The 26,336-nt window shown below is 41.7% G+C and overlaps 1 protein-coding gene across 2 annotated transcripts in view; it reads right to left on the reverse strand.

Moving 5' to 3' along the window:
- Sdhc (succinate dehydrogenase complex subunit C) overlaps window positions 1–26,336 on the reverse strand; it is a 30,131-nt gene that overhangs the window by 940 nt on the left and 2,855 nt on the right. The window contains exons 2-5 of one of the 2 annotated variants that reach the window (XM_008847980.3): window positions 20,391–20,447; window positions 16,803–16,904; window positions 12,449–12,510; window positions 3,832–3,995 (exon numbers count right to left, since the gene is read on the reverse strand). In XM_008847980.3, the coding sequence (XP_008846202.1) occupies window positions 3,832–3,995; window positions 12,449–12,510; window positions 16,803–16,904; window positions 20,391–20,447 (385 nt within the window). The remainder of the gene's footprint in view (window positions 1–3,831; window positions 3,996–12,448; window positions 12,511–16,802; window positions 16,905–20,390; window positions 20,448–26,336) is intronic. The other variant, XM_029553518.1, reaches the window with a different exon arrangement.

Genomic DNA, 26,336 nt, shown 5'->3' on the forward strand with positions numbered 1-26,336 from the left:
GGAAAAGTACCATACCCTTAAGTTTGTCCCACTTTCACCCTTCTCAAAACCCTCAATATGGTACCTACCCACTTACCTCTCCAATGACAGAAAATCAAGTACTGTTGTGAAGCACAGAGTGAATGTTCTCTAGAATGCCAAAGGCCCTAATACAAAAGTTTCCAGACTGAATAAACAAAACTTTTCCTTGTGATGACACACCTAGATTAATGTTCCCTGAAATGTGTTCCTTCAAAACACAATTTTGGGGCTAGAGAGATGGCTCAGTGGTTAAGAGCACTGACAGCTCTTTCAGAGGACCCAGGTTTGATTCCCAGCACCCACATGGTGGCTACGAACTGTCCTTAACTCCAGTTCCAGGGGAATCCGACGCCCTCTTCTGAACTCCACAGCAATGCATGACACAGGTGCACTCACATACATGCAGGCAATACACTTATAAACACAAAATAAAAATAATAAATAAAATATTTTTAAAAATTGATGGGGCTAGAGAGATGGTTCAGCAGTTAAAAGTACTGACTGCTCTTGCAGAGGACCCCGGTTCAATTCCCAGCACCCACATGGTGGCTAACAACCATCTGTAAGTCCAGTTCCAGGGGATCTGATGCCTTCTTCAATCCTCTGCGGGCACTGCATGGCACAGTGCACTTACACACATGCAAGCATAACACATACACATAAAAAATTAAAAAAATTAAAAATAAAAAGATCTTCAGGACTAGAAAAAACCAACACTATACTCTCTTACTCTCTAAGGATATTAATACATCATAGTCTAAGGCAAAAAAAGTGTTAGGGTTTCATACTTATCACACAAAGTTGCCTCAACATAATAACTCACGAACATCCACAGTCTGATTATAAAATTGACTGAATTAAGGAGTCACTTCAGAGAAATACTGGAGGGAGCCCAGAAAAAAATCAAGGTGAAAAGATATCCTCACCTCAAGCTCCAATAAGTTTCTACCTAGATGGTATCAAGAGTCAAAGAGCTGCTCTGCTTACAGATGCAGTGTCTTACATGACACTGAGTTTTATTGGGTAGCGGTCATAGGGAGGAGCCTCTAGTATGCCAAAGGTCCTACAATCGCCACCTTTTATAACATACCATTTTCCTTTTCTCTGTAAGGCCTTCTAGCAAGGCAGCTACTAAACTACACAATTTCATAGCAAACAGCTAAATATTGATCTATACCCAGAGCTAGTACTTGTTAGAAAAAAAGAATAAAAGTAGATTAAGCGCTTAAGAAAAGCCTTTAGGCTCTTCACTTGTCTCAATAGAGAGATGACCACAATGGGCAGGAACCAGGGCAAAAAAAGCCTAATTGAGTTCTAGGATTTTATAAACACCCCCTCCCCACTCCATGTTAAGACAAAAGCAAATATAAATCAAGTCCCTGCCTGAGCCAGGATGTAAGCAGAGGAAGGTCTTCAGTTGATTTTACAGAGCTTTGTTCTGTGGAAGAAGCCATTAATGAAAATGCCTTTCTTCTTCATTCTGCCTCCCTCAGGGAAGTAAAGTCATTTCAAATCAAACCAAACACTGCCCCAGGGAACACTTGATAGATACACTTAATAGATCATTTTAGTCTCTCACTTTTTTTTTCCCGTTCAATTCATCTACTGGATCAGATTGGAATCCAGAAAATGCTTATCTCTAAGACTGGCTGTGATATATAAGTTATAAAGGGTCAAGCTAATGCAAAAGCATCCATTTGACATTTAGCTAAGGTTCAGAAATAGTGAAAGACCAAAAACAATTTTTTTAACTACTTAGAGAAGGATACAAGACTAGGGGATTAAAAAATATGAACTCCTAGAATGCTCTGACACCAAGGCAGGTTTGCTTATGCTTTAAATCCTTTATAAAGAGAAGCGCTGGATGTGTTGACATAAGCCTGCAACCCTACAATTCTAGAGGTAGAGGATGGAGGATCAAAAGTTCAAGGTCATCCTCAAATATATACCCAGTTTTATGCCAGACTGAGCTACAAGAAACACTGTCTCAAAACAAAAAAAGCCAGACATGGTGGTACACACCTTTAGTCCCAGCACTTGGGAGGCAAAGGCAGGTGGATCTCTTATGAGATCAAGGCCAGTCTGGTCTATATAGTGAATACCAGGCCAGCTGGGGCTATAGGGAGACCTTATCTCAAAGAAAAAAGAGATAAGACAGTAGGGTTTTGTTTTGTTTCGTTTGGCCTCAAACTTGCTAAATAGCTAAGGATAATCTTTCTTGATCCTCCTGCCTCGAACTCCTAGAAGACCTGTCCTTTTTTTTTTTTTTTTTTTGGTCTTTTTGAGACAGGGTCTCCCTGTAGCCCTAGCTGGCCTAGAACTTGCTACGTAGATCAGGCTGGCCTTGGAGTCACAGAGATCCGCCTGCCTCTGCCTCCCAAGTGCTAGGATTAAAGGCATGCGCCACCATGCCTGCTTTTTGTTTTTTTTGGAGGGGAGTTGGTCTTTTTGAAACAGGGTCTCCCTGTAGTCCCAGCAAGCCTGGAACTCACTATGTAGACCAGGCTGGCCTTGAACTCTCAGAGATCTGCAGGCATGTGCCACCACACCTGACTTGTTTTTTGGGGGGTAGGGTCAAATTATGTAGCCTTGGCTGACCTGGAACATGTTATGTAGAACAAGCTTGGCCTCAAACTCAGAGATCCCCCTGCCTCTGCCTCTGCCTCCCAAGTGCAGGGATTAAAAGGCATATGATACCATGCCCAGCACACCACTCCTTTTTTTTGTAATATAATGCTGGGGATCAAACCTAAGGCTTCCACACCAAGCAGGCATTCTACCAAGTGAGCTATATCCCCAGCCCCAGGACACCAGTTTAGAACTAACAAGATCATGTAGGAGGCAACAGAGTTTTCAATTCACTAACATTCCTAAATCCAAGATTTAAATCTAGGATCCTAGCTAGGCTTAGAGGCTTGGTTATGAAACTCCAGATACTCAGGAGGCAGAGGCAGGAGAATCAGAAGTACAGAGGTTCAGGTCATCCGTGGCTAAATAGTGAGTTTGAGGTCAATCTGGGTTACATAAGACCTTCTCAAAAAAAAAAAAAAAAAAAAACCTGGGAATATAGCTCAGTGGTAGAGTGGTAGAGTACTTATCTAGCATGCCCAGCAACTAGGCTTAATCCCCAGTACTGCATAAACAAACAAACTCTAGGCTCCTTGCAACCTAGTTTGTGTGAAAGTTGCCCTCATTCCCCCCAGCTGCTCAAAAGAAATAGGAATAATTAATATAATATAATGTGAGGAAAACAAAAGTTAATATATTGAATCTAACCAGACTCGTCACTCTGGGTAGATAGGAATGCAACATTGGAAGCAGCAACTGCTTATCTAGCTCATAATTAAATTCTTAGTGTCAAGAACAGAGCTTGATAAATAACAGGTACCAATTCATATTTATCTAATAAATATGTCTTCTGTGTCAGATCTGGGTTTAGGGATGTCTTTTACTAATATTCTTCTTGAAAGTTTTAACATTCTTATACCAGGCATGGTAGTGCACACCTTTAGTCACAGCATTCATGAGGCAGAGGCAAGAGGCTGGTGGATCTCTGTGAGTTTGAGGCCAGCCTATTCTACATAATGAGTTCCAGGCCAGTCAGGGCTATATAGTGAGCCCCATCTCAACAAAGAATAGCCCTAAGGGTTGGGGATATAGGCCAAAGGTACAGCATGTGCTTAGCACGTCTGAGGCCCTGGGTTCAGATCCCCCATTGACAAAAAGGGGGTGGTGGTGGTAAAAGAGCACATTAAACTCAGCAACAGGGGAGAACCCTCCCAGCCTTCCCTTTTCCTTTACCCAACTTACCAAGTGCCTGATCCCATTACCAGCATGATACGTGAGCGGGAAGACAAGTGCAAATTTAGCTGTGTAGATCAGTGCTGGCCCCAAACTCAGAGACTTCACAAATTCCAAATAAGACTCAAAGTTCCAAGGAAGCAACAGTGAGGACAAGCCAAAAAGGGAGACTGCTGCAGAGAAAAACAAGTAGCCCATCATAACTGTCCACCTTTTACGACCAATTTAATTCATTAAACTGGGTTCTGTGATAGCCCTTGGCTCCTGGTACAATTCTAAATCACTTGGAAATAGAGAAAATTTAGGGCTAGGGATATAGGTCAGTTGGCAGAGTGCTTGTCTAACATACCCAAAGCTCTGGAATTGATCTCCAGCACCATATAAAACTGCATAGGGGTGCCGGGTGTGGTGGCGCACGCCTTTAATCCCAGCACTTGGGAGGCAGAGGCAGGCGGATCTCTGTGAGTTCAAGGCCAGCCTGGTCTACATAGTGAGTTCCAGGACAGCTGGAGCTACAGGGAGACCCTGTCTCAAAAAGAGCAAAAACAAAACAAAACAAAATAAAACTGCATAGGGGTTAGAAAGGTCGATCAGTTTTGCTCTTGCAGAGGACCCAAGCTTGGTTCCCATTACCCATATCAGATGGCTCACAAAGCCTGTAACTCCAGCTCCAAGGGATCTGATGCCCTCTTCTTGCCTCCTTGAGCACATGTGCACACAAGATATTCAGACATTCAGACAGACAGACACACACACATAAATTTAAAAAATATATATCTTTAAAGTCAGTACCAGCTTGGTTTCTTGTTTGTTCTATGGCTCATATATGTAGTGTCTTCAGCAATAGGGTCTTACTGTCAAGTTCTAGTGAGCAGGGGCAATGGCCAGTATTGTCTGAGGGTCTATGGTATCCTTAACCAACAGCTTCAAAAGAGGGAGTCCATTCCAGGTGCTGGGCTTTTATGTTGCTGGCCTATGGTGTCTAGTAGGGGCAATATAGTGGTAGAAGGGGCTGTGCATGCTACCAGAAGAGAAAATTAACCATCAACCTTTCTCAGCTGTTAATCCTGTGAGCTATAACAACTGACCTGGCAAGATATGCCCACCAGTGCAACAGTGGCACGAATATTATGAGTGACCAACTACTTTCTAATTGAATGAAAGGTCCTCTTCTAAGAAGGTGCCCATACCTGACATTGATATCAGGCCTAGAAACCTGGAGCTAGATAGGTCAAAGGCTGTAGAGGTGAGCCCAATACTATTATTCTGCTAAGTAGATATAGCACCCACGCCATGCAATGCCCAAGGAGGTCAAAAGAGGGTGTTGGACTCCCTTGGAACTTAAGTTACGGGTGGTTGTTATCCTCCATGTGGGAATCAAACCCGAGTCCTCCACAAGTGCAATCAGTGCTCTTAGCCACTGAGCCATTTCTCTAGCTCATAAAATAATTTTTTAAAAAATGAGGGGGTCTGGAGAGATGGCTTAGTGGTTAAGAGCACTGGCTGCTCTTTCACAGGACCCAGGTTCAATTCCTGGCACCCACATGACAAGCTTGCAACTGTTCTAATTCCAGTTCCAGGGGATTTGATGCCCTCTTCTGACCTCCGAGGGCATTGCATGACATGGGTACACTTACACACAGGCAATACATTCATACACATATAATAAAAATATTTTTTTAAATATTAGAGAAAAAAATGAAAATCTGGGGCTAGAGAGATGGCTCAGTGGCTAAGAGCACTGACTGTTCTTGCAGAGGACCTGGGTTCGATGCCCAGTACCTACATGGCAGCCACCTGTAACGCCAGTTCCAGGGGAATTCAGTGCTGTCCTCTGACTTCCATGGGCATTGCATGATATGGGTGCATTTACATACATGCAGACAATACCCCCATAAAAATATTTAAAAAATGAAAATGTTTAGAAAAAAAGAGAAAATTTAAACTCATGTTCAGAACTTTTTATCTCATGTTACAGTGGGAGGGGGTGGGGATATAGAGCAGTGAGTGTTTACCTAACATGGATGAGGTCTTGAGTTCAATCTTCAATCTTCAGTACCAGAAAAAAGCTTACAGTGAGAAATAGGCTAAGTGGGCTCAGATGCCAATATCAAATTGCAGTATATTTACATTATTCCTCCTTTTTAAATTTTTTTTTTTTTTTTTTTTTTCTTTTTGAGACAGGGTCTCCCTATAGCCCCAGCTGGTCTGGAACTCACTCTGTACACAGGTTGGCATTGAACTCAGAGATCCACCAGCCTCTGCCTCCCGAGTGCTGGGATTAAAGGTGTGCACCACCACGCCCAGCTTATTCCTCCTTTTAACATTCCTCTATTTTAAAAAAGCTCCTTAGATGACAATTAGAACTCACCCTACTGCCATAGCATTGTCTCATTAGAAAAAGGTAAAAGAACTGTAATCCTGGTCCTTGGGAGACAGAAGTAGGAAGATTGCTCCTGAGTTTGAGGCCAGCCTGGACCAGGTAAGTTCCAAGGCAATCATGTGAAAAATACGTAAGAAATTAAGTCTGACTTCCTAAACTTCCTCTAGTGTCCACTATATCAGGAACAGCTCTCTAGACCCTGCTCCTGGAACCTGGGTGCCAGAATAGAGACTCCTCAAACAGCAAAATAATATAAACTCGGAAAAACAAAGCCACTGAAGTTGTCCCATCCACTCATTAAGAAAAATTAAGTGGTACTTTGGCTTGCCTGCTGCGACTAGCTCCTGCTGTCTCCACCACCGAGAGGTGTTATATACAGAACTATGCGTCTATCAGTAAGTGCTATAGGCACTTCTAGAAGTCATTAAAACCCTTTTGTTGGGATCTAGCCCATCAGGCTTGGTTTGTGGTCACTGCACCGTGACACCCTTTCAGACACTTTTTCCTAGCAAATCCTTGCAACTACCAGTGCAATGAAAATGAAAAGATATATATAAAACCTTGGAAAAGCTGTCCAAGTGATGACTAAAACTCAAGTTGACAGCACCTGATTAACTTTTTACCTAAAATGTCACATTTATCTCCCTATGATGTACTCTGTAACTTCTCTCAGATTCAGGAATAGTCATGCTCTAATGTACACTAAGTGCTTTTCAGAAGCATTTTCTCTTTTGGTGACAATTTCCCCAGGCACATTTCCATCTTGGGAATACACACATGAAAATAGTACTCATAATGTGGAAAGGGCTGAGAATGGGATTTCATTTTAATTTTTCTTGGTCTTTTTGAGACAGGGTTTCACTGTAGCCCCAGCTGGCCTGGAACTTAGTAAGTAGACCAGGCTGGCCTTGAACTCATAGAGATCCACCTGCCTCTACCTCCCAAGTGCTAGGATCAAAGGCATGCACCACCATGCCTGGCTGAGAATGCGATTTTTTTTTTTAAAGTACAAATGTTCAGACATTTTCTGAGAGGTACAAGATTAACTATTCCAATTATTAATAAAAATAATAATCACCACCAGGTCTATATTGAAAATTATATGTACTTAAATAAATTCTTAGTCATAAGTAGACATTACAAATAGAAAAGAGAATGAACATCTAAGGATTCAAAGGCAACAGGAACTCTTGATGTACTGTCTATACAGGGTAAGGTCTACCTGGTCTTCAAATTTTCTAAACTGAGACTAGAGTATATAAAACACACTGTGAAGAATTAGTACTCATCTGTTGATACCATTTTTTAATTCCTCCTGTTTTTTGAAACAAAGTCTCAATCTGTAGTCCAGGCTGGCCTGAAATTCACTATGCAGCCTAGGATGGTCTTTAACTTTTAGTAACCCTTCTGCCTTAGCCTCCCTCCTCCCTCAATTTCCCCAGTGCTGGGATTATTGGCGCAAACCATCTGGCCCAGTAGGATATCACCATTCATTCATTCATTCATTCATTCGAAACAGGGTCTCTCTGTAGCCCCAGCTGGCCTGGAACTCGCTATGCAGACCAGGCTGGCCTTGATCTCAGAGATTTGCTGGCCTCCGCATCCCAAAGTGCTGGGATTAAAGGTGTGCACCACCAAGCCTGGTTTAGGATATCACTTTGAAGATCCAAATATTCCAAGACCTAGAAAGTCAATTTAAAAATTCATGGAGCTAGAGAGATGGATGGCTCAGCAATGGAGAATACTGGCTGCTCTTCAAGAGAACTTGGGTTGGGTTCCCAGCACCCACATGGTAGCTAACAACTGTAACTCCAGGTTCAGGGACTCTAATACTCTCTTCTGGTCTCTGAGTGCAGTGCACACATATTGTACACTTACATACAGGCAAAACACTCATATATAAAAAAATAAAATATATAGGGGCTGGAGAGATGGTTCAGCGGTTAACAGCACTTGATACTCTTCAGAGGACCTCGATATGGTTCTCAGCACCCACATGGCAGCTCAAAACCAACTGGTAACTCCACTTCCAGGGGATCTGACACCTTCTTCTGGTCTCTATAGGCACTGTACATGGGTGCACTTAACATACATGGAGACTAAATACTCGTACACATAAAAATGAATATTTTTTTTTTTGTCTTTTTGAGAAAGGGTCTCTCTGCAGTCCCAGCTGACCTGGAACTCACTATGTAGACCAGGCTGGCCTTGAACTCACAGAGATCCACCTGACTCTGCCTCCTGGATGCTGGGACTAATGCCACCATGCCCAGCAAAAATGAATAAATTTTTTATAAAGAATCTTAAAAAAATAAATAAGGAGCTGGAGAGATGGCTCAAGGGTTAAGAGCATTGGCTGCTCTTGCAGAGAACTGGAGTTCAGTTCCCAGCACTCACCTGGCGGTTAACAATTCCAATTCTAGGGAATCTGATGCCTTCTTCTGATCTCCGTGGGCAGTGCACAACATGGGTACATTTACATACATGCAAGTAATACACTCATACACATAAAATAAAATTTTGTTTTTGTCTCCAGCCCTACAACTTGATTTTTTTTTTTTTAATTTTATGTGTATGAGTGTTGGGGAACCCTGCTGTTAGGGTTGTAGTCCTCCACGTCCAGATAGCTCTGAGGGGCTCAGCGCCATATGGAAGGACTCCCCTTCTCAGCAGGGGGCCTCCTGCTCTCTGCCAGACTTACCTAGAAAGTGCTGCCAAGCACGGATGCCTGACCTTATTTGGAACATGACCTTTGGCATAGTTACCTGGAGTTAAAATTACCCCCAGGTTTTTTCTATATGATAATCAGGCACTGCCCACTGCCGCATGTAAATAAAGCATACTATGAGCACCTGTCAGCTGAAGCATTGGCTACTGCCTCCACACTATATTTTCCCTAACATCCCACTAAATAAATGGAGCTGTTTCACTGAGTCTGGTGCTGTTTGTATCACTGAACCTGCTTCCCCAGAAGGGCTTTCTTTGGTCAGTGCTCACTGGCCATCCTGACCCAGTTCGTCGCTTCTGCTCCCTTTATCCTCGTGGAGCGGTGACCCACGAGGAAAGGGAGAGACCCCACATATGAGTATATTGACTGCATGTGTGTGAGTGCACCCATGTCCCGCAATGCCTCGGAGGTCAGAAGAGGGCTTTGGAGTTAAGGACGGTTCGTAGCCACCATGTGGGTGCTGGGAAGTGAACCCAGGTCCTCTGCAAGAGCAGTCAGTGCTCTCAACCACTGAGCCATATCTCCAGCCCCACAACTTAATTTTTTTCAAAAGACAATAGCCTCAAGTTATTTCTTTTAATCATAGGAAACACATTTGTTGGCCAAATATAGCCCATTCTATTTGTACCCTGAAATAGAATATAATACTATCAACTAGATTTCTGCCTTACTTAGTTTCAATTACATTCTGGTCCTATGTCTCGAACACACTTAATCACCCTGGTTTATTTAGTTTGTTTTATTGAGGGGACTGGAGAGATGGCTCAGCAGCTGAGAGCACTGGCTGCAGGACACATATAATATTTTTTTTAATTTAAATTTTATTTTTATTTTATGTGTATGAGTGTATTGCCTGCATGTATGTGAGTGCACCCGTGTCGTGCAATGCTGCGGAGGTCAGAAGAGGGCTTCGGATTCCCCTGGAACCAGAGTTAAGGACAGTTTGTAGCCACCATGTGGGTGCTGGGAATTGAACCCGGGTCCTCTGCAAGAGCAGTCAGTGCTCTTAACCTCTGAGCCATCTCTCCAGCCCACAAATATTTTTTTTAAAAAGAATTTATATGTTTTTATGACTTCTAAATTCTAATTACTCCCCTTGTATATAGCAATGAAGTATTATCTACACTGGAAGACAAATCTGGGGCTCAGAGGGCCCAAATAACTTGTCCAAGACCTGTGACACTTAGCGACAAAGTTGGAACTGAACGCTAATCTGTTTCATTCCAAATTACATGTTTGTTTTTTTCTTCACTTTTTCTGTACCTTTCAGTCAGAGAAGATAGAGACAGACAATTCTTGGGGCTCGCTGGCCAGCCTAGCTCAATCAGTGAGGTGGGAGCTTCCTTGGACTAAGGTTTACAGCCATGGTGAAAAATCTCTGGAGTGTTCTCCATGCTTTTTGTGTCAATTCATGGTCTTACTGATGTGTCTACAACCTGTAAAGCAATCTGGCTCCAGGTCAAAGTAAAGCAAACTGCATTGTGGACAACCTGAAATCTGAACCCTCCTAGGATATGAGGTATTCTATCTCCTTCACTGAGTAGGCTTCGTTTGAGTTTTATATTCTCTTTTTTTATTTATTTTTGGTCTTTTTGAGACAGGGTCTCCCTGTAGCCCCAGCTGTCCTGAACTGTGTAAACCAGGCTGGCCTTGAACTCACAAAGATCCGCCTGCCTCTACCTCCCAAGTGCTGGGATGAAAGGCATGCGCCACCACGCTTGGCATATATTCTCTTTTTTTTAAAACTTTATTTATTTTATGTGTATGAGTGGTATGCCTACATGTATGTAAGTGTACCAGTGTCCTGCAATGTCCCTGGAGACCAGACAGAGAGGGTCAGATCCCCTGGAACCGGAGTTATGGACAACTGTTAGCCACCATGTGGGTGCTGGGATTCAAACTTGGGTCTTCTGCAAGGAGCAGCCACAGCTGTTAACTGCTGAGTCATCTCTCCAGCCTCCTAGTTTCTTTATATTCTTTTTTTTTTTTTTTTTGGTCTTTTCGAGACAGGTTCTCCCTGTAGCCCCAGCTGGCCTGGAACTTGCTATACAGACCAGGCTGGCCTTGAACTCACACAGATCTTGCCTGCCCCTGCCTTCCAAGTCCTGGGATTAAAGGTGTGTGCCACCATGCCTGGCCTCTTTATATCCTTTTATAAAAATACTTATTAATTTTATTTTCTGTGTATGAGTGTATTTCTGGCATGTGTGTAAGTGTATCATGCAATGCCCTCAGAGGTCAGAAGAGGGTATCAGATCCCCTGGAACTGTACTTACAGAAGGTTGTTAGCCACCACATGGGTGCTGGGAATTGAACCCAGGTCCTCTGCAAGAGCAGCCAGTCCTCTTAACCACTGAGCCATCTCTCCAGCCCCTAGTTTCTTTACATTCTAACTTAAGGATTTACAAGTGCCCATTCGCTATTCTCACTGAAAGTTCAATCAAATGTATAAAGATATGTTAACAGCAAAAGAAAGCAGTGGTCATGCTAAGTAATTAAAGCAATATATGTATGTCTCTAGCACTAGCTAGAAAAAACTAAGCAATGTATCTGATCCTCTTCTTGTAAAATACAACTTTACTGTGAAAAGAAATATCAGATCCTGGAAACCTAATTATAATCTGCATTCCATGCAACAAATCTTCCTGCTTGAAATGGATATACTCACTACCTAAGGCTATACACAAATCATTCTGCAGCTGTATTTCATATTATATAAATGAATAAATAGACACTCAGACAAACCAAGATTTTGTGAGATCAGTTAGTTAGAATTAGTCTTCTGGAGCCTGATAATCCTAGGTCACAAAGAATGGATGCTAAAACAGAGGTTCTGGAATAATAAGGTTGATGATCTTGGACTATTTTTCATCGATAAACAATCAGATCATCTCTACTACATTTCAATCTCTACTGTCTGTAATTTTAACATAGCACCAGAAAGTGAGTTAAAAAATCTGCTAAGAACAGAACCTGAGCATGGTGGGGACTCATAATTAATTTTAAAGGAATGAATTAATGAAATTAATAAAGGAAAGCTTAGCCAGGTGTGGAGGCAGAGGCAGGTGGATCTCAGTGAGTTCAAGGCCAGCCTGGTCTATATAGTGGGTTCCAGGCCAGCTGGGGCTACAGGGAGACCCTGTCTCAAAAAGACCAAAAGAAATAAAAGATAAAAAAATAAAAATAGCCTGGTGTGGTGGCACACGCCTTTAATTCCAGCACTTGAGAGGCAGAGGCAGGCGGATCTCTGTGAGTTCAAGGCCAGCCTGGTCTACATGGAGAATTTCAGGCCAACTAGGGCTGCATAGTCCAGTACAACTGGGGCTACAGGGAGACCCTGCCTCAAAAAGACATAAATAAATAAATAAATAAATAAATAAATAAATAAATAAATAAATAAAGCTTAATGGGGACTCCTATTCATTCCGAATCAAGTTGCTGGGGTATAAAGGAAGCAGGGATGAGAACCACAGAAACATTAGTTCTTCAAAGAAGTGTAAAAGATCCATACATACCTCCAGCCATGGCCATACCAGTGCCACGGTGGCAAATGGACATTACCATCGGAAGAGACCAACTGCAAAGAAACACACAAGACAATTTTTAATAGGAAGGGATGACTCTCTAAGACAGTCCATCTTGGCAAAGGAAATAAAATTCTAAAACAGACATAATTCAAAATAAACAAGTCAAAACAGCTTTCACATTCCTATTTCCACTTTCTAATTTGAAAATAAAAAATTGGCTGGGCATGGTGGTGCATGCCTTTAATCCCAGCACTTGGGAGGCAGAGGCAGGCAGATCCTGTCTCAAAAAGACCAAAAATAAAATAAAATAAAAAAATCAAGGGCTGGAGAGATGGTTCAGCAGTTAAGAGCACTGGCTGCTCTTACAGAGAGAGAACCTGAGAACCTGGATTCGATTCCTAGCATCCACATGGCTGCTAACAACCATCCATAACTCCAGTTACAGGGAATCCAACACCCTCTTCTGACCTCAGTGGCCACTGCACGACATGGGTGCACTTAACATACATGTTGGTAATACACTCATAAAATAAAAATAATAAATTAATTTAAAAAATCAGGCTGTGTGCACAGCTCAGCAGAATGCTTATCTAGTATGCATGAGGCCCTAGGTTCAATCTACTGCAAGAAAGAATACAACTTATTTCAAAAGTATCCCTTGATTTTATAAGACTGAATCACTGCTACAGCAAAGAGGAAATGATTATAATTCAAATGTTTTCACCAGGAGAAAAACATGCGTCATCATATTGATACCAATAAGAGCTTGTACAATTAGAAAGCAATCACAGTTAGAAAGCAATCACAGTGGGTGTAGTGACTCATGCCTGTAATCTCAGCACTTTCAAGGCTGAAGCAGAAAGTTTGCCATGAGTTCAAGGCTAGCCTGGGCTACATAGAGAGTTCCAGTCTATGTCTCAAAAAACCAAAAAGTAAAATAAAACAACTAGAAGCTTGCTGAGCTGAACAGGTGGCATATATCTAAAATCCCAGCACTTGTGAGGTGGAAGCAGGAGGACCAGGAATTTAAGATCAGGGGCTGGAGAGAGAATTCAGCAATTAAGAGCACTTGCTCTTGTAGAGGACCGGGATCCAATTTGCAGCACTGACATGGTGACTAACAACCACCTGTACTCTAGTTCCAGGGGTTTTGATGCCTTCTTCTGGCCTCCTTGGGCACTGCATGTATGTGGTACACGTACACATATTCAGTCAAAGCACACATACATATAGAAAATTAAAAAAACAAAAAACAAAAAACCACAACCAATCAACCAACAAATAAATAAAGACCAGGCATGGTGGCATGCTTTTAAACTCAGCACTCAGGAGGCAGAGACAGGTGGATGGATCTCTGTTCTGTGAGACCAGCCTGGTCTATATAGCAAGTTCTAAGCCAGCTAGGGCTAACAGGAGACCCTGTCTCAAAAAAAAAAGTATGATTCTAGCTATTTCAGATATCTTTCCTTTTCTGGGAAATAGCCCATGTTTCTTGATGTTTCTTTTTCATGCAAGTAGGTCTGAAGTTCCATAAATAGGACTGTCATTTTTTTATATGACTTGTGAAGAAAGACCAGGCTTTTAAATACAGAATTATTTGGGATATTCTCCATTATCATAATCCTTCTGAAAGCACTTATCCCTTTGGAAAAGATTTCACCATGAAGTACTAAGAACTACAATCACTTATTAGTTTCCTTATGTTTTAGTACAATGCTCAATTTCTGCAATTAGAATTATTTCTGGAATCTAAGCTGGAAAAAAAAAAAAAAAAAAAACAAACCAAAGGGCTATGGTATTTGTGGAGGTGGTTAAAAAATGGCCAGTCTCTCCTGGCAGAAACCCAAGTGGAAAGGGAACCAAAGTTCAAGATGCTTTGCTGGGTTAGCTTTAAAATTATTATTATTTTACAGTTTTAAAGCAGATTGACCAAGATTTTCTCAGAAGACAAAAACAAAATCAGTCAGCATTGCCACTTCTGAAAACAAGAGATGAACAAACATGTATATATACATGGGAGAGGTGATTGTAAACATATATTCTTAGTTCTAACCATTAAGAGGACCTAGAATCAATGATGTGCTAGCAACAATGAGCATATCTAACACCCCAATACTGATGTCATAGAAGCCATACTGAAGAACTCCCAAAAGCCAAGTCTACACCAGTTTGAACATCAAAGTAAACAATGACAGTAACAGTAAAACTTTCAAAACAGGAAATCAGTCCATCCTGATAAAGACAGCAAGGCTTGCCTTATAGAAAGCAAGAAATCAAGAGGGAATGTGCAGTAAGACAGGCATGGTTGGTGGCACTCAGCTTGTAATCCCAGCATCTGGGAGGTGGAAGCAAAAGGATCGCAAATTCAAGGCAAGCCTCAGTTAAAAATTGAGTCTGAAGCCAGCCTGGGCTACATAAGATCCTACTGAAGGGGCTGGAGAGATGATTCAGTGGTTAAGAGCACTGGCTGCTCTTGCAGAGGAGCTGGGTTCAGTTCCCAGCACCCACATGATGGCTAACCACCTGTAGCTCCAGTTATATAAAGGGGATCTGATACCCTCTTATGACATCCCCAGGCATTGCACTACAGGAGTGCACTTACACACATGTAGGCAAAATACTCATAAAAATAAATAAGTTTTAATAAAAAGACCCTATCTAAAATACAAATAAGTCACAAAGTCAAGGAATAGATGGCCTCCAGAAGCTAGAAACTGCAAGAAACAGATTTTTTTTCCCCTCGAACCAAAGGAAAAGAATATAGCTCCTATTATCATTTATTCCTAAATCCATCATTTATTCAAGTCCAAAGCAAACTTACTTTCCCTTCGATTTCCTTTTTTTTTACACGGGGGGGGGGGGTTCTTTTTTGAGACAGGGTCTCCCTGTAGCCCCAGCTGGCCTGGAACTTGCTATGAAGGCCAGGGTGGCCTAAATCTCACAGAGATCTGCCTGCTTCTGCCTACCAAATATTAGGATCAAAGGCATATGCCACCATACCCAGTCCTATTATTTTTTTAAAATACATTTATTTATTTATTTTGTTTGTGTGTAGTGGTATGCACCAAGATGCACAATGTAGAGGTCAGAGGACAACTTTCAAGACTTGATTCACTCCTTCTACCATGTGTAACCAAGGATCAAACTCAATTCATCAGGCTTGGCAGCCAGTGCCTTTACCCACTGAGTCATCTTTGCCCAATACCCCAATTTTTAGCTTAATGTGACATGTGTCACACTATTATTGTGTTTGTTTTATAGCTCAGGCTTGTCTTGAACTTGCTGTGTAGCTGAGGATGGGGTTAAACTCCCAATCCTCCTGCCTCCACACCCCAAGTGCTGGGATTAAAGGTATGTGCCACTATGACCAGGATAAAACAGCAATTTTTTTGTTTGTTTGAGACACAGTCCCTGTAGCCCCAACTGGCCTAGAACTCGCTATGTAGACCAGGCTGGCCTCTATCTCACAGAGAATGGTCTGCCTCTTCCTCCAGAGTACTAAGATTAAAGGTGTGTGCCAGAACAAACAGTAATTTTTAAAATTTATTCATTTTTCAGCACTTGGGAGGCAGAGGCAGGCAGAACTTTTTGAGTTTAAGGCCAGCCTGGTCTACATAGTGAGTTCCAGGACAGCTGGAGCTACAGAGAAACCCTGTCTCAAAAAAATAGTATTCATTTTTATTTTATGTGTATATTTGCAGGCATTGGATCCCTGTAACTGGAGTTACCAACAGTTGTGAGCCATGTGGGTGCTGGGAACCAAACCTGGGTCCTCTCAAGAGCAGTCAGTGCTCTTAACCACTGAGCATCTCTCCAGCCCCACAAACAGCAATTTTTAAGATCAAACATTCTAGCACAGTGGTGTCCAAAGGTATACTAATTTGATACCTAAATGCTGAGGAATCAGGGTAAGGAAGTATTAAAAGTCACTGTTTTCCATAACTAAGACACATACAAGTTCAAAACTACATTCAAAGCATAATATACCGTAGCCTCAATTCTGAAGTGAGGTGTTGCAGACAGAATTCACTTGTGTTATAAGGTGTGATGGCAATGTATACTACAAACCACTCATGCTGTGTGTTAAGAAGCAAGGTTGCAGAGAAGTCATGCAATGCAACAGACAAGCACTACCAGAAACACCTCAGATTCATTACTTGTTTCTTTTGAATTGTTGGTAGTTGTACATTTAGAAACCTCAGATCAAGAAGCTGGATGCTAATGCAGGTGCTGCTGTAGTTATTTCCCAGTCCACTGGCCCATGCAGTGTATTCAATATACTACTTAGAACACATAAAATAAGGCAGACGCTAGCGCTAGGTTCTCTGGTTTGAGCCCTTACTTATAGATAGTGAGATGGGGAGAAACTGGACGGTTTGAAGCGGTGTTCTTTTTCCAGAACCGCTCCATCTCTTCTTTGGCTGTGGTTCCCAAAGGAACAGCACTAAAACAAAACAGATTTAAAAAGGACAGAAATTAGCCTTAGTTTATATACTTTAGATAACAAAGAATTTTGTTGTTGTTGTTGTTGTTATTTTGAAGCAGGGTCTCCCTGTAGCACCAGCTGGCCTTGAACTCACTATGTCGTCCAGGCTGGCCTCGAACTCACAGAGATCCACCTGCCTCTGCCTCCCAAATGCTGGGACTACAGGCGTGCGCCACCACGCCCAGGAACAAAGACTTTTTTAAAAAGATTTATTTCAGCCCAGGTATAGTGGCTCACGCCTTTAGTCCCAGCACTCGGGAGGCAGGGGCAGAGGCTGGTGGATCTCTGTGAGTTCAAGCTCAGCCTGGTCTACATGGTGAGTACTAGGCCAGCTGGGACTACAGGGAGAACCTGTCTCAAAAAGACAAAATAAATAAAAAGTAAAAAAGATTTATTTTATTTTTTAATTAATTAATTTTGGGTTTTTTTTTTTAGACAGGGTCTCACTATACAGCCTTGACTGGCCTGGAACTCACTATGTAGACCAGGGTGGCCTTGAACTCAAAGAAATCCAGACTGCTTCTGCTTCCTGAGTGCTTGGATCAAAAGTATGTGCCACCATGCTTAGCAAGATTTATTTTATTTTTAATTACTTGTATATGTGTATGAGTACGTGCACACGAGTACAAGTACCCCTAGAGGCTAGAAGAGGGTATTGGATCTCCTGGAGCTTAAGTTACAGGCAGTTGTGAACCACCCAACATGGGTGCCAGAAACCAAATTCCGATCCTCTACAAGAGCAGTACCTGTTCTTAACCACTGAGTAATCTTTTTATTTTTTTTGGAAAAAGGGTCTCCTTGTAACCCCCAGCTGGCGTGGAACTCACTATGTAGACCAGGCTAGCTTTGATCTCACAGAGATTTGCTTGCCTGTGCCTCCTGAGTGCTAGGATTAAAGGCCTGTGCCACCATGCCTGGCCCTCCCAAAAAAGGTGTTTTAATTTTTAATAACTACATGATTAGAAGAAGCATTTCACTACAGCTTTAACATATTCAGTAACACACTCCAAAAAAGATTTTTAAAAAGGTAAGGTTGGATCAGTGAGATGGCTCAGCAGGTAAAGGTGATGTCAAGCCTTACAACCTGAGTTTGATCCTCTGGGACCCACATGGCAGGAGAGAATCAACTCCTACAAACTGCCCTCTGACCGCCACCTGTGCACTGTGGCACACATGGTCCCACACATCCACATTCATACACACATACACACAAAATGAATACATAAAATATATTTTTTAAATTTTGGGAGGCCAGAGAGATGGCTCAGCAGTAAAGAGCACTGGCTGCTCTTACAGAGGACCCAGGTACGATTCCTAGCACCCACGTGGCAGCTAACAAACCATCTGTAACTCCAGTTCCAGAGGATCTGATGCTGTCTTCTGACCTCCACGGGTGCCCTTACCTACATGCAGGCAATACACTCATACACTTAAAAATAAAAATAAAATACTAAACACTTTGAAGGGAAGTTGACATACAACCATAATACCAACATTTGGGAAGCAGAGGCAGGAAGATTAGAAGTTCAAAGACTGGACTACCTAATAATTACAAGGCCAGCAAGGGCTACATAAAGAGACTGTCTCAAAAAGAAAAAAATAAAAAAAAGTTCATGGTGGCACACACCTATAATATCAGTGGAGGTGGAAGCAGGAGGATCAGGAATTCAATGTCATCAATTACATAGCAAGTCCAAGCCAGCCTGAGGCCCTGTCTCAAAACAAAACAAAACCCAACCCTAAGAAAATATAACAGCTAAGCACATTTGCAAGCCTAATTAGATTCTCGCTAGGGGAAAGGGGAGGTTTCATTTCTATAAAATACATTATTTGGGACAAACAGAAAATCTGAAAATTAACTATGTATCGGAAAAGCATTCATCAGAGTTATTTTCTTGAATTTAATGATTATACTTATATAGAGCTTATCATGCCAGGCATGGTGGTGTAACCCAGGAGGATCATTTAAGCTCAAGACCAGGCTGTGCAATATAACAAATCCTATCTTTCTGTTGTCTTTTTGAGATAGGTTCTCCTTGTAGCCCCAGCTGTCCTGGAACTCAATATGTAGACCAGGCTGGCCTAGAACTCACAAAAATCCACCTGCCTCTGCCTCCCAAGTGCTGGGATAAAAGGCATGCTCCACCACGCCCGGCTTCAAGTCCTATCTTAAAGAGTCAAAACAAATAAAATAAATCAACAAAGAGAATTTTTTTTGTACTATTCTTTAAATTTTCTGAAAGTATATTTCCAAGATTTAAAAAAAAAAATCAACAAAACAAAGCAGGCAGGTGTGGCAATGCACGTCCTGGATCCCAGCACTTGGGAGGCAGAAGCAGGTGGATCTCTGTGCGTTCAAGGCCAGCCTGATCTACATAGTGAGCTCCAGGCCAGCTGGGGCTACAGAGACCCAGTCTCAGGAATAAAAATAAACAAAAACAAACAAACAAAAACTAGGTCCTGAAACTAATTAAAACTAAAGGATTATTTTTTTTTAAAAATCTAGTAAGGGAAAAAAGACAAAAAAAAATGGATTATCAAGAAAAGAATCAAACTGAGCACAGAGGCATTGGCCTTTAATCCCAGCTCTAGGAAGGCAGAGGCAGGTGGATCTCTGTGAGTTCCAGCCCAGCCAGGGCTAAGAAAAATTAAGAAAGATACATAATAGTGGGATCACTTAAGGATTAAGTGATTAGGATTAGAAGGTAGCCTACTGATGGAGGCAAATTCCTGGCTTTAGTTCTATGCACTGGGTTATAGCTCAGTGGTGAAACACATGCCTAACAGGTACAAAGCCCTAGGTTTGATTCCCAGCACCATAAAACACCAAAACCAACAATAACATCATCACCAACAAGAAAAATCATCTAAATCCCCAGAGCCATAAAAAGAAAGAAAAAGAGAAATCAGAAGACATAGTGACCTTAATTGTTAAACAGCCAAATGTCTGTAACTGCCAACTTTCTTATATATCCCCAAATCTATATCAACAATCTCTGATTTATTTATGTTTTGGAGACAGGGTCTCAAGTAGGCTATGCTGGTCTTTAACTCCTAATACTCCTGCCTCTATCTGTTGAATACTGAGAATACCTAGCCAATACAGTATTTTGGGATAATAATGGATTTCAAGTCTTTTTTAATTGCCTTTCCTTTCCTTTTTTTTTTTTTCTTGATAGGCTTTTATATATCCTAAGTTGATCTGAAACACACAATATAGTCAAGATGACCTTGAACTTCTGATCTCCTGCCTCTACCTTCTGAGTGTTAGGATCACAAACATGTCTCATACCTGGTTTATGTGGTAGCAGTGATGGAACCTAGGATCTCTTGAATGCTAGGCAGGTACTCTACCAATTAAACTGCATGTCTAACCCTTTTATTTCTTTTTCATGAGGAAAACAAAAAGAGGGAATAGTAATCTCCATAGACTCAGAAACTTACTTTTTCACACAAAGCTGAGGATTAAGGTGGGCTCGGAGGCAATGACGGCCAACATGTCTGCAAGAGATTCAAAAAGACAAACTTAGAGATCAACATATCAACTTCTCTACTTTTTTACTGTATTAGATGTGGAGGAATAGATTAAAAATAAGGGCTGAGGGCATAACTCAGTGTAGAATATAAGCTTATAAATATATGGGGCCCTGGGTTCAACCTCCAGTGCCAAAAACATGAAAAAAAAAAAAAAAAGACAGTATCAGTGTCCCTATTTTCTATCTGAAAAACTACAACCTGAAGCCAGGCATGGGTAAATATGTTTGTAATTCCAGCACTTGGGAGATAGAGGCAGGAGAATCAGAAGTTCAAGGCCAGCTCTATGAATTAAAATTTTAAGAACAAACGATTTGTGGATGGAGGATCTTTTTTTTTTGTCTTTTTGAGACAGGGTCTCCTTGTAGCCCCAGCTGTCCTGGAACTCACTATGTAGACCAGGCTGGCCTCAAACTCACAAAGATACACCTGCCTCTGCCTCCCAAGTGCTGGGATTAAAGGCATGCGCCACTACGCCCAGCTCATGGATGGAGGATCTTACTATTAAGCTAGGTCATTTCAAGAACTATCATCAAGACTTACTTTTCAGGTAAGTCTGATGACCTGAGTTCAATCTCAAGAACCCACAATAAAAGTAAAAGGCAATAACTGATTCCACAAAGTTCTCTGACCTCCACATGTGCACTGTGGCATGGTCCCCTGCCACCATCACACACAATAATTTTTTAAATTAAAAGAAATTAATAAAAAAGAACTACCATCAGCCAGGCATGGTGGCACACGGCTTTAATCCCAGCATTCGGGAGGCAGAGGCAGGCGGATCGTTTTGAGTGCAAAGCCAGCCTGGTCTACATAAGTGAGTTCAGGTCAGCTGGGATTGCAGGGAGACCCTGTCTCAAAAAGACAGGAAAAAAAAAAAAAAGAACTACCATCAACTTCCAGACAATTTAGATGAACTTCAAGTCAAAATGTCTCTCATATAATAGCACAAAAAAAATAAGAGAATTGGGGTTGGAGAGATAGCTCAGCGGTTAAGAGCACTGACTGCTCTTGCAGAGGACCCAGGTTCAATTCCCAGCACTCACATGGCGCCTACAAACCGTCCTTAACTCCAGTTCCAGGGGAATCCAAAACTCTCTTCTGACCTCTGCAGCATTGCACGGCATGGGTGCACTGCAGGCAATACACTCACACACATAAAAATAAAAGTAATAAATAAAATATTAAAAAAAAGAGAGAGAGAGAGAGAGAATTTGCCAGGCACCACAGTGGCATACACGTTTAATCCCAGCACTTGAGAAGCAGAGGCAAGCAGAGCTTTGTAAATTCAAGGCTAGCCTGGTCTACAAAGGAGTTCCAGGTCAGGTGGAGCTACAGGGAGACCCTGTCTCAAAAACAAAACAAGATCTAACAATCTTCTATGATACCCATTACATCATTTCAAGAGCTAGGCCTATGCTTTAGAAGGTCTGGCCCACTATTTGGAGGAAAAGATCCAACCAACTCTTTTTCAGTTCTTTCCTCTTCTCTCTGGAGGCAAGAGGTGAATACAGACATTGTGTATCCAAGGCTCTCAGAAAGAAGTGGGAACAAATCTTTTTAAATCAACTGAATTGTCTCTGAAGTTGCAAAACAAACATTCCTCACACCAAGCTAGGCCCAATCACTCAGCAACCCAGCAAGAGTTTGCAGATGTGGGCTGGAATCTATTGCATGCTCTGTCTAGTGCTATTGTTTCCCAGACAAATACCAATATAAGTTTTCTACAAGGCCCCTACAGAAATCATCTGTACAAACTCCATAACCTTATAAAAACAGGTTATCTATTCTTGCCTTTCATGTGAAACCAGCAACTCTGAAAAGACTTTTTATGCTGGGAATGGACCTTAAAATGTTATAGCTAGGAGCTGGCAAGATGGCTCAGAGGGTAGACACTTTCTGCCAAACCTGACAACCTGAGTTGACTTCCGGGACCCATATGGAAAAGAAGGAAACCCACTCCTGCAAACTGTCCTCTGACCTCCAAACACAAGTCATGGCATGTGTGCAGCTACCCACTCACTCCCCCACCCCCCCATAAATAAATGTAAAAATATTTTTTAAATTATAGCTTAAGGGGCTGGAGAGATGGCTCAGTGGTTAAGAACACTGGTTGTTCTTGCAGAAGACCCGGATTCGAATCCCAGCGCCCACATGGCAGCTAACAGCTATCCGTAACTCCAGTCCCAGGGGATCCTACAGCCTCTTCTGACCTCCAAGGGCATTGCATGACACGGGTACACTTACCTACATGTAGGCAATACATGCATACACATAAAATAAAAATAATAAAATTTTTTTAAAAAAAGATTATAGCTAAAAGCAACAGTACTTTGGGTTTTTTTGTTTGTTTTTTTTGTTTTGGGGTTTTATTTTTTTGAGACAGGATCTCCCTGTAGCCCCAGCTGGTCTTGAACTCACAGAGGTCCCCATGCCTCTGCCTTCCAAGTTCTGGGATCAAAGGGCACCACCATACCCAGCTGCTTTTAATAAATCAGAAGGTATAATTTATAATTATCGCTGTCCCCTTCCAAATGTATTAAACATGTCAAAAATATAATCACTAATCAAATAATTTTTTAAATTTACATGCATAAACAGATACACACACATATTTTTGAGTGTTTTGCCTGCATGCATGTAAGTGTACCACATGTGTGCAATGCAGGCAGAGATCAGAAGAAAGCATCAGATCCCCTGGAACTGGAGTTATAGGCAGTTGTTACCTGCCATGTGGGTGCTGGGAACTGAACCCAGGTCCTCTGTAAGATTAGTCAATGCTCTTAACCATTGAGCCATATCTCCAGCCCCCTGACCAAATAATTTAAAAAATTATTCTCTGCATAGAGGCAGCAACGGTAATACAGAAAGGAAAATAACAAGCCAGACATGGTGGCACACCCCTGTAATCCGAGCATTAGAGAGGCTATGAATTTGAGGTCAGCTTAAGTGACCAGGCTACAAAGTGAGTTACAGGCCAGCCAGGCTACATAGCAAAGCCCTATCTCAAAAACAAAACAAAACAAAACAAACTAAATAAATTTATAAAATGAAGTAGGCTAGGAAGACGGCTCAGTAAGTAAAAGGCACTTGGGATTAAACTGCTGGGATTAGCGGCCTGTGCCACCATGCCTGGCTTTAGCTCCTGGTTTTATTTATTTTTACTTTATATGTGTATTTTGCCTGTATGTATGTAAGTGCACCACAAGCATGCAATGCCTGTGGGGGCCAGAAGAGGGCACTGATCTCCTGAAACCGGAGTTCCAGACAGTTGCTAGCCACCAAGTAGGTGTCAGGTACAGAACCCAGGTCCTCTGCAATGGAGCCAGTGTTCTTAACTGCTGAGCCATTTCTCCAGCTCCATTTTTTTTTCTTAATTCAAAAATTTACATATATAGCCAGGCATGTTGACACACACCTTTAATCCCAGCACTCAGGAGGTGGAGGCAGGGAGAACTCTGTGAGTTGAAGGCCAGCCTGGTCTACATAGAGAGTTCTAGGCCAGCTGGAGCTACAGGGAGACCCTGTCCCCCTAAAAGGGTGAAAAAAATTAATTTGTGGGTGGGGGTATATGTGTACATGCAACAGCACACATGTGTCAGCCAGAGGACAATTCAGGGGAGTCAGTTCTCTCATCATGAGGATCCTGGGTACAGAAATTATGTCATGAGCCTTGGCAGCAATAACCTTTATAGGCTGAGTCATCTTGTGGGCCTAGGTTTGTTTTGTTGTTGTTGTTGTTTGTTTTGTTTTGTTTGAGATAGGGCCTTGAGATAGTAGCCTGGGCTGGAAAGAATTAACCTCGTAGTGGAGAATGACCTTGAACTCCCGGAGCCTCCTGTCTCCAAACTCTCAAATGCTCCTGTCTCCAAAACTCTCAAATTACAGACATATGCTAACACTACCACATCCGCTTTGGGTTTTGTTTGTTTTTTAAATTAAAATAAGAACCTGAGTTAGGATGTAGCCCAGACTGGCCTCTATTCAAGATCCTCCAGCCTCAGCCTCCTGAGTGCTTAGATTACAGGCGTGTCACATCACGTCCTGTTTAAGATCACCATTTCTTTAGCCATATTTGCTGCATCCATCATGTTCTCACACAACTTGTTCGTATCTTTATAGCAACATTATGTTGTTTACGAATTCACCTATTATCTTCCCTGCTAAATTTTGCACTCAAAGGTAGGACTACATACTTATTTCTACAGCATCTATAACATCCAACATATAAAAGGAACTTCCAATGAGCTATATACCCTTAAATATCTTTTTTTTTTTTTTTTTTTTTTTTTGGTCTTTTTGAGACGGTCTCCCTGTAGCCCCAGCTGTCCTGGAACTCACTATGTAGACCAGGCTGGCCTTGAACTCAGAGATCTGCCTGGCTCTGCCTCCCACGTGCTGGGATTAAAAGCGTGCGCCACCACGCCTGGTTTATTTATTTTTAATTGAGTCTTATTTAACAGTCCTGGCTAGCCTGGAACTGGCTTATGTAGACCAGATCTGAACTCACTCCATTCTCCTGTATCTGCCTTCCAAGTGATGAGATTACAGGCACAAGTATGTACTACCACACCCAAGTATGCTTTTTATTTTATTATTTATTATTATTATTATTATTATTATTTTGTTTTGTTATTTTTGAGACAGGGTTTCCCTGTAGCCCCAGCTGGCCTGGAACTCACTATGTAAACCAGGCTGGCCTCAAACTCACAGAGATCTGCCTGCCACTGCCTCCCGAATGCTGGGACTAAAGGTGTGCACCACCACAGGCAGCAAGTATGCTTATTTTTAAAAAGCAGCTTCATGAATTGAAAACCAACCCTTACCTATTCCAAATATTTCATATGCACATTTAATATGACAAGCATTGGTCAGATAGCTGACACCTCTTAGAGACATTGGGCTTAAGTAGCATAAGCATTAGATACATATCCAGTTGTCGGTAGCTCAGCTGCCTGTCTCCTTGGTTCTGAAAAATCATTCCTTCATTTACTGCCAATGGAATTTGTGTTGTCCAACTGCTTGTTTATTCCTAGCAGGTTCCTGACTGTTTGGGAATGCACACAGTATGGAGTACTATTCACAAGTCACGGCATGCTGGGCTGGAAAGATGGCTCAGCACTTAAGAGCACTGGCTGCCCTTCAGAGGACTTAGGTTTGGTTCCCAGGACCTACATGGCACCTAACAACTGTCTGTAACCCTAGTTCCAGGGAACCTGTAGCTCTCTTCTGGCCTCTGTGGGCATTACATGACATAGGTGTACTTTCTTACATGCAGGCAAAACACTCACACATAAAAAACATTACTAAAAAGTCATGGCATATAATACTGATACCTTTTTTAAAAAATCTATTTATTTTTATTTTGTGAGTGCTGGGATGAACCCAGGTCCTCTGGAAGAGCAGCCAGTGTTCTTAACTCCTCTCTAGCCCTAATAATTTTCAACTAACTAATTATTAAAATTTTTCAGCTGGGTGGGAAGATATTATGGGACTACTGTTCAATGGATATAAAATTTCAGATGGGGAAAAACAAAGTTCAAGAGCACTATTGTACAATATAATTTCTATTTTATTTATGTATTTAATTTTTTGTGGTGCTCCGAGTTGGATTTAGGGCCTCATACATGCCAAGCAAGCACTCTACCACTGAGCTGTTATCTTTAGCTCAGATTTTTATTTTTTATTTTTATTTTTTAAATATTTTATTATTTTTATTTTATGTGTATGCATGTATGCTGCATGTATGTGAGTGCACCTGTGTCGTGTAATGTCACGGAGGTCAGAAGAGGGCTTCGGATTCCCCTGGAATTGGAGTTAAGGACGGTTCATAGCTGCCATGTGGGTGCTGGGAAT

The sequence above is a fragment of the Nannospalax galili genome, unplaced genomic scaffold (assembly GCF_000622305.1).
Source record: "Nannospalax galili isolate Female #2095 unplaced genomic scaffold, S.galili_v1.0 scaffold484, whole genome shotgun sequence".
In the NCBI taxonomy this organism is placed as follows: domain Eukaryota; kingdom Metazoa; phylum Chordata; class Mammalia; order Rodentia; family Spalacidae; genus Nannospalax; species Nannospalax galili.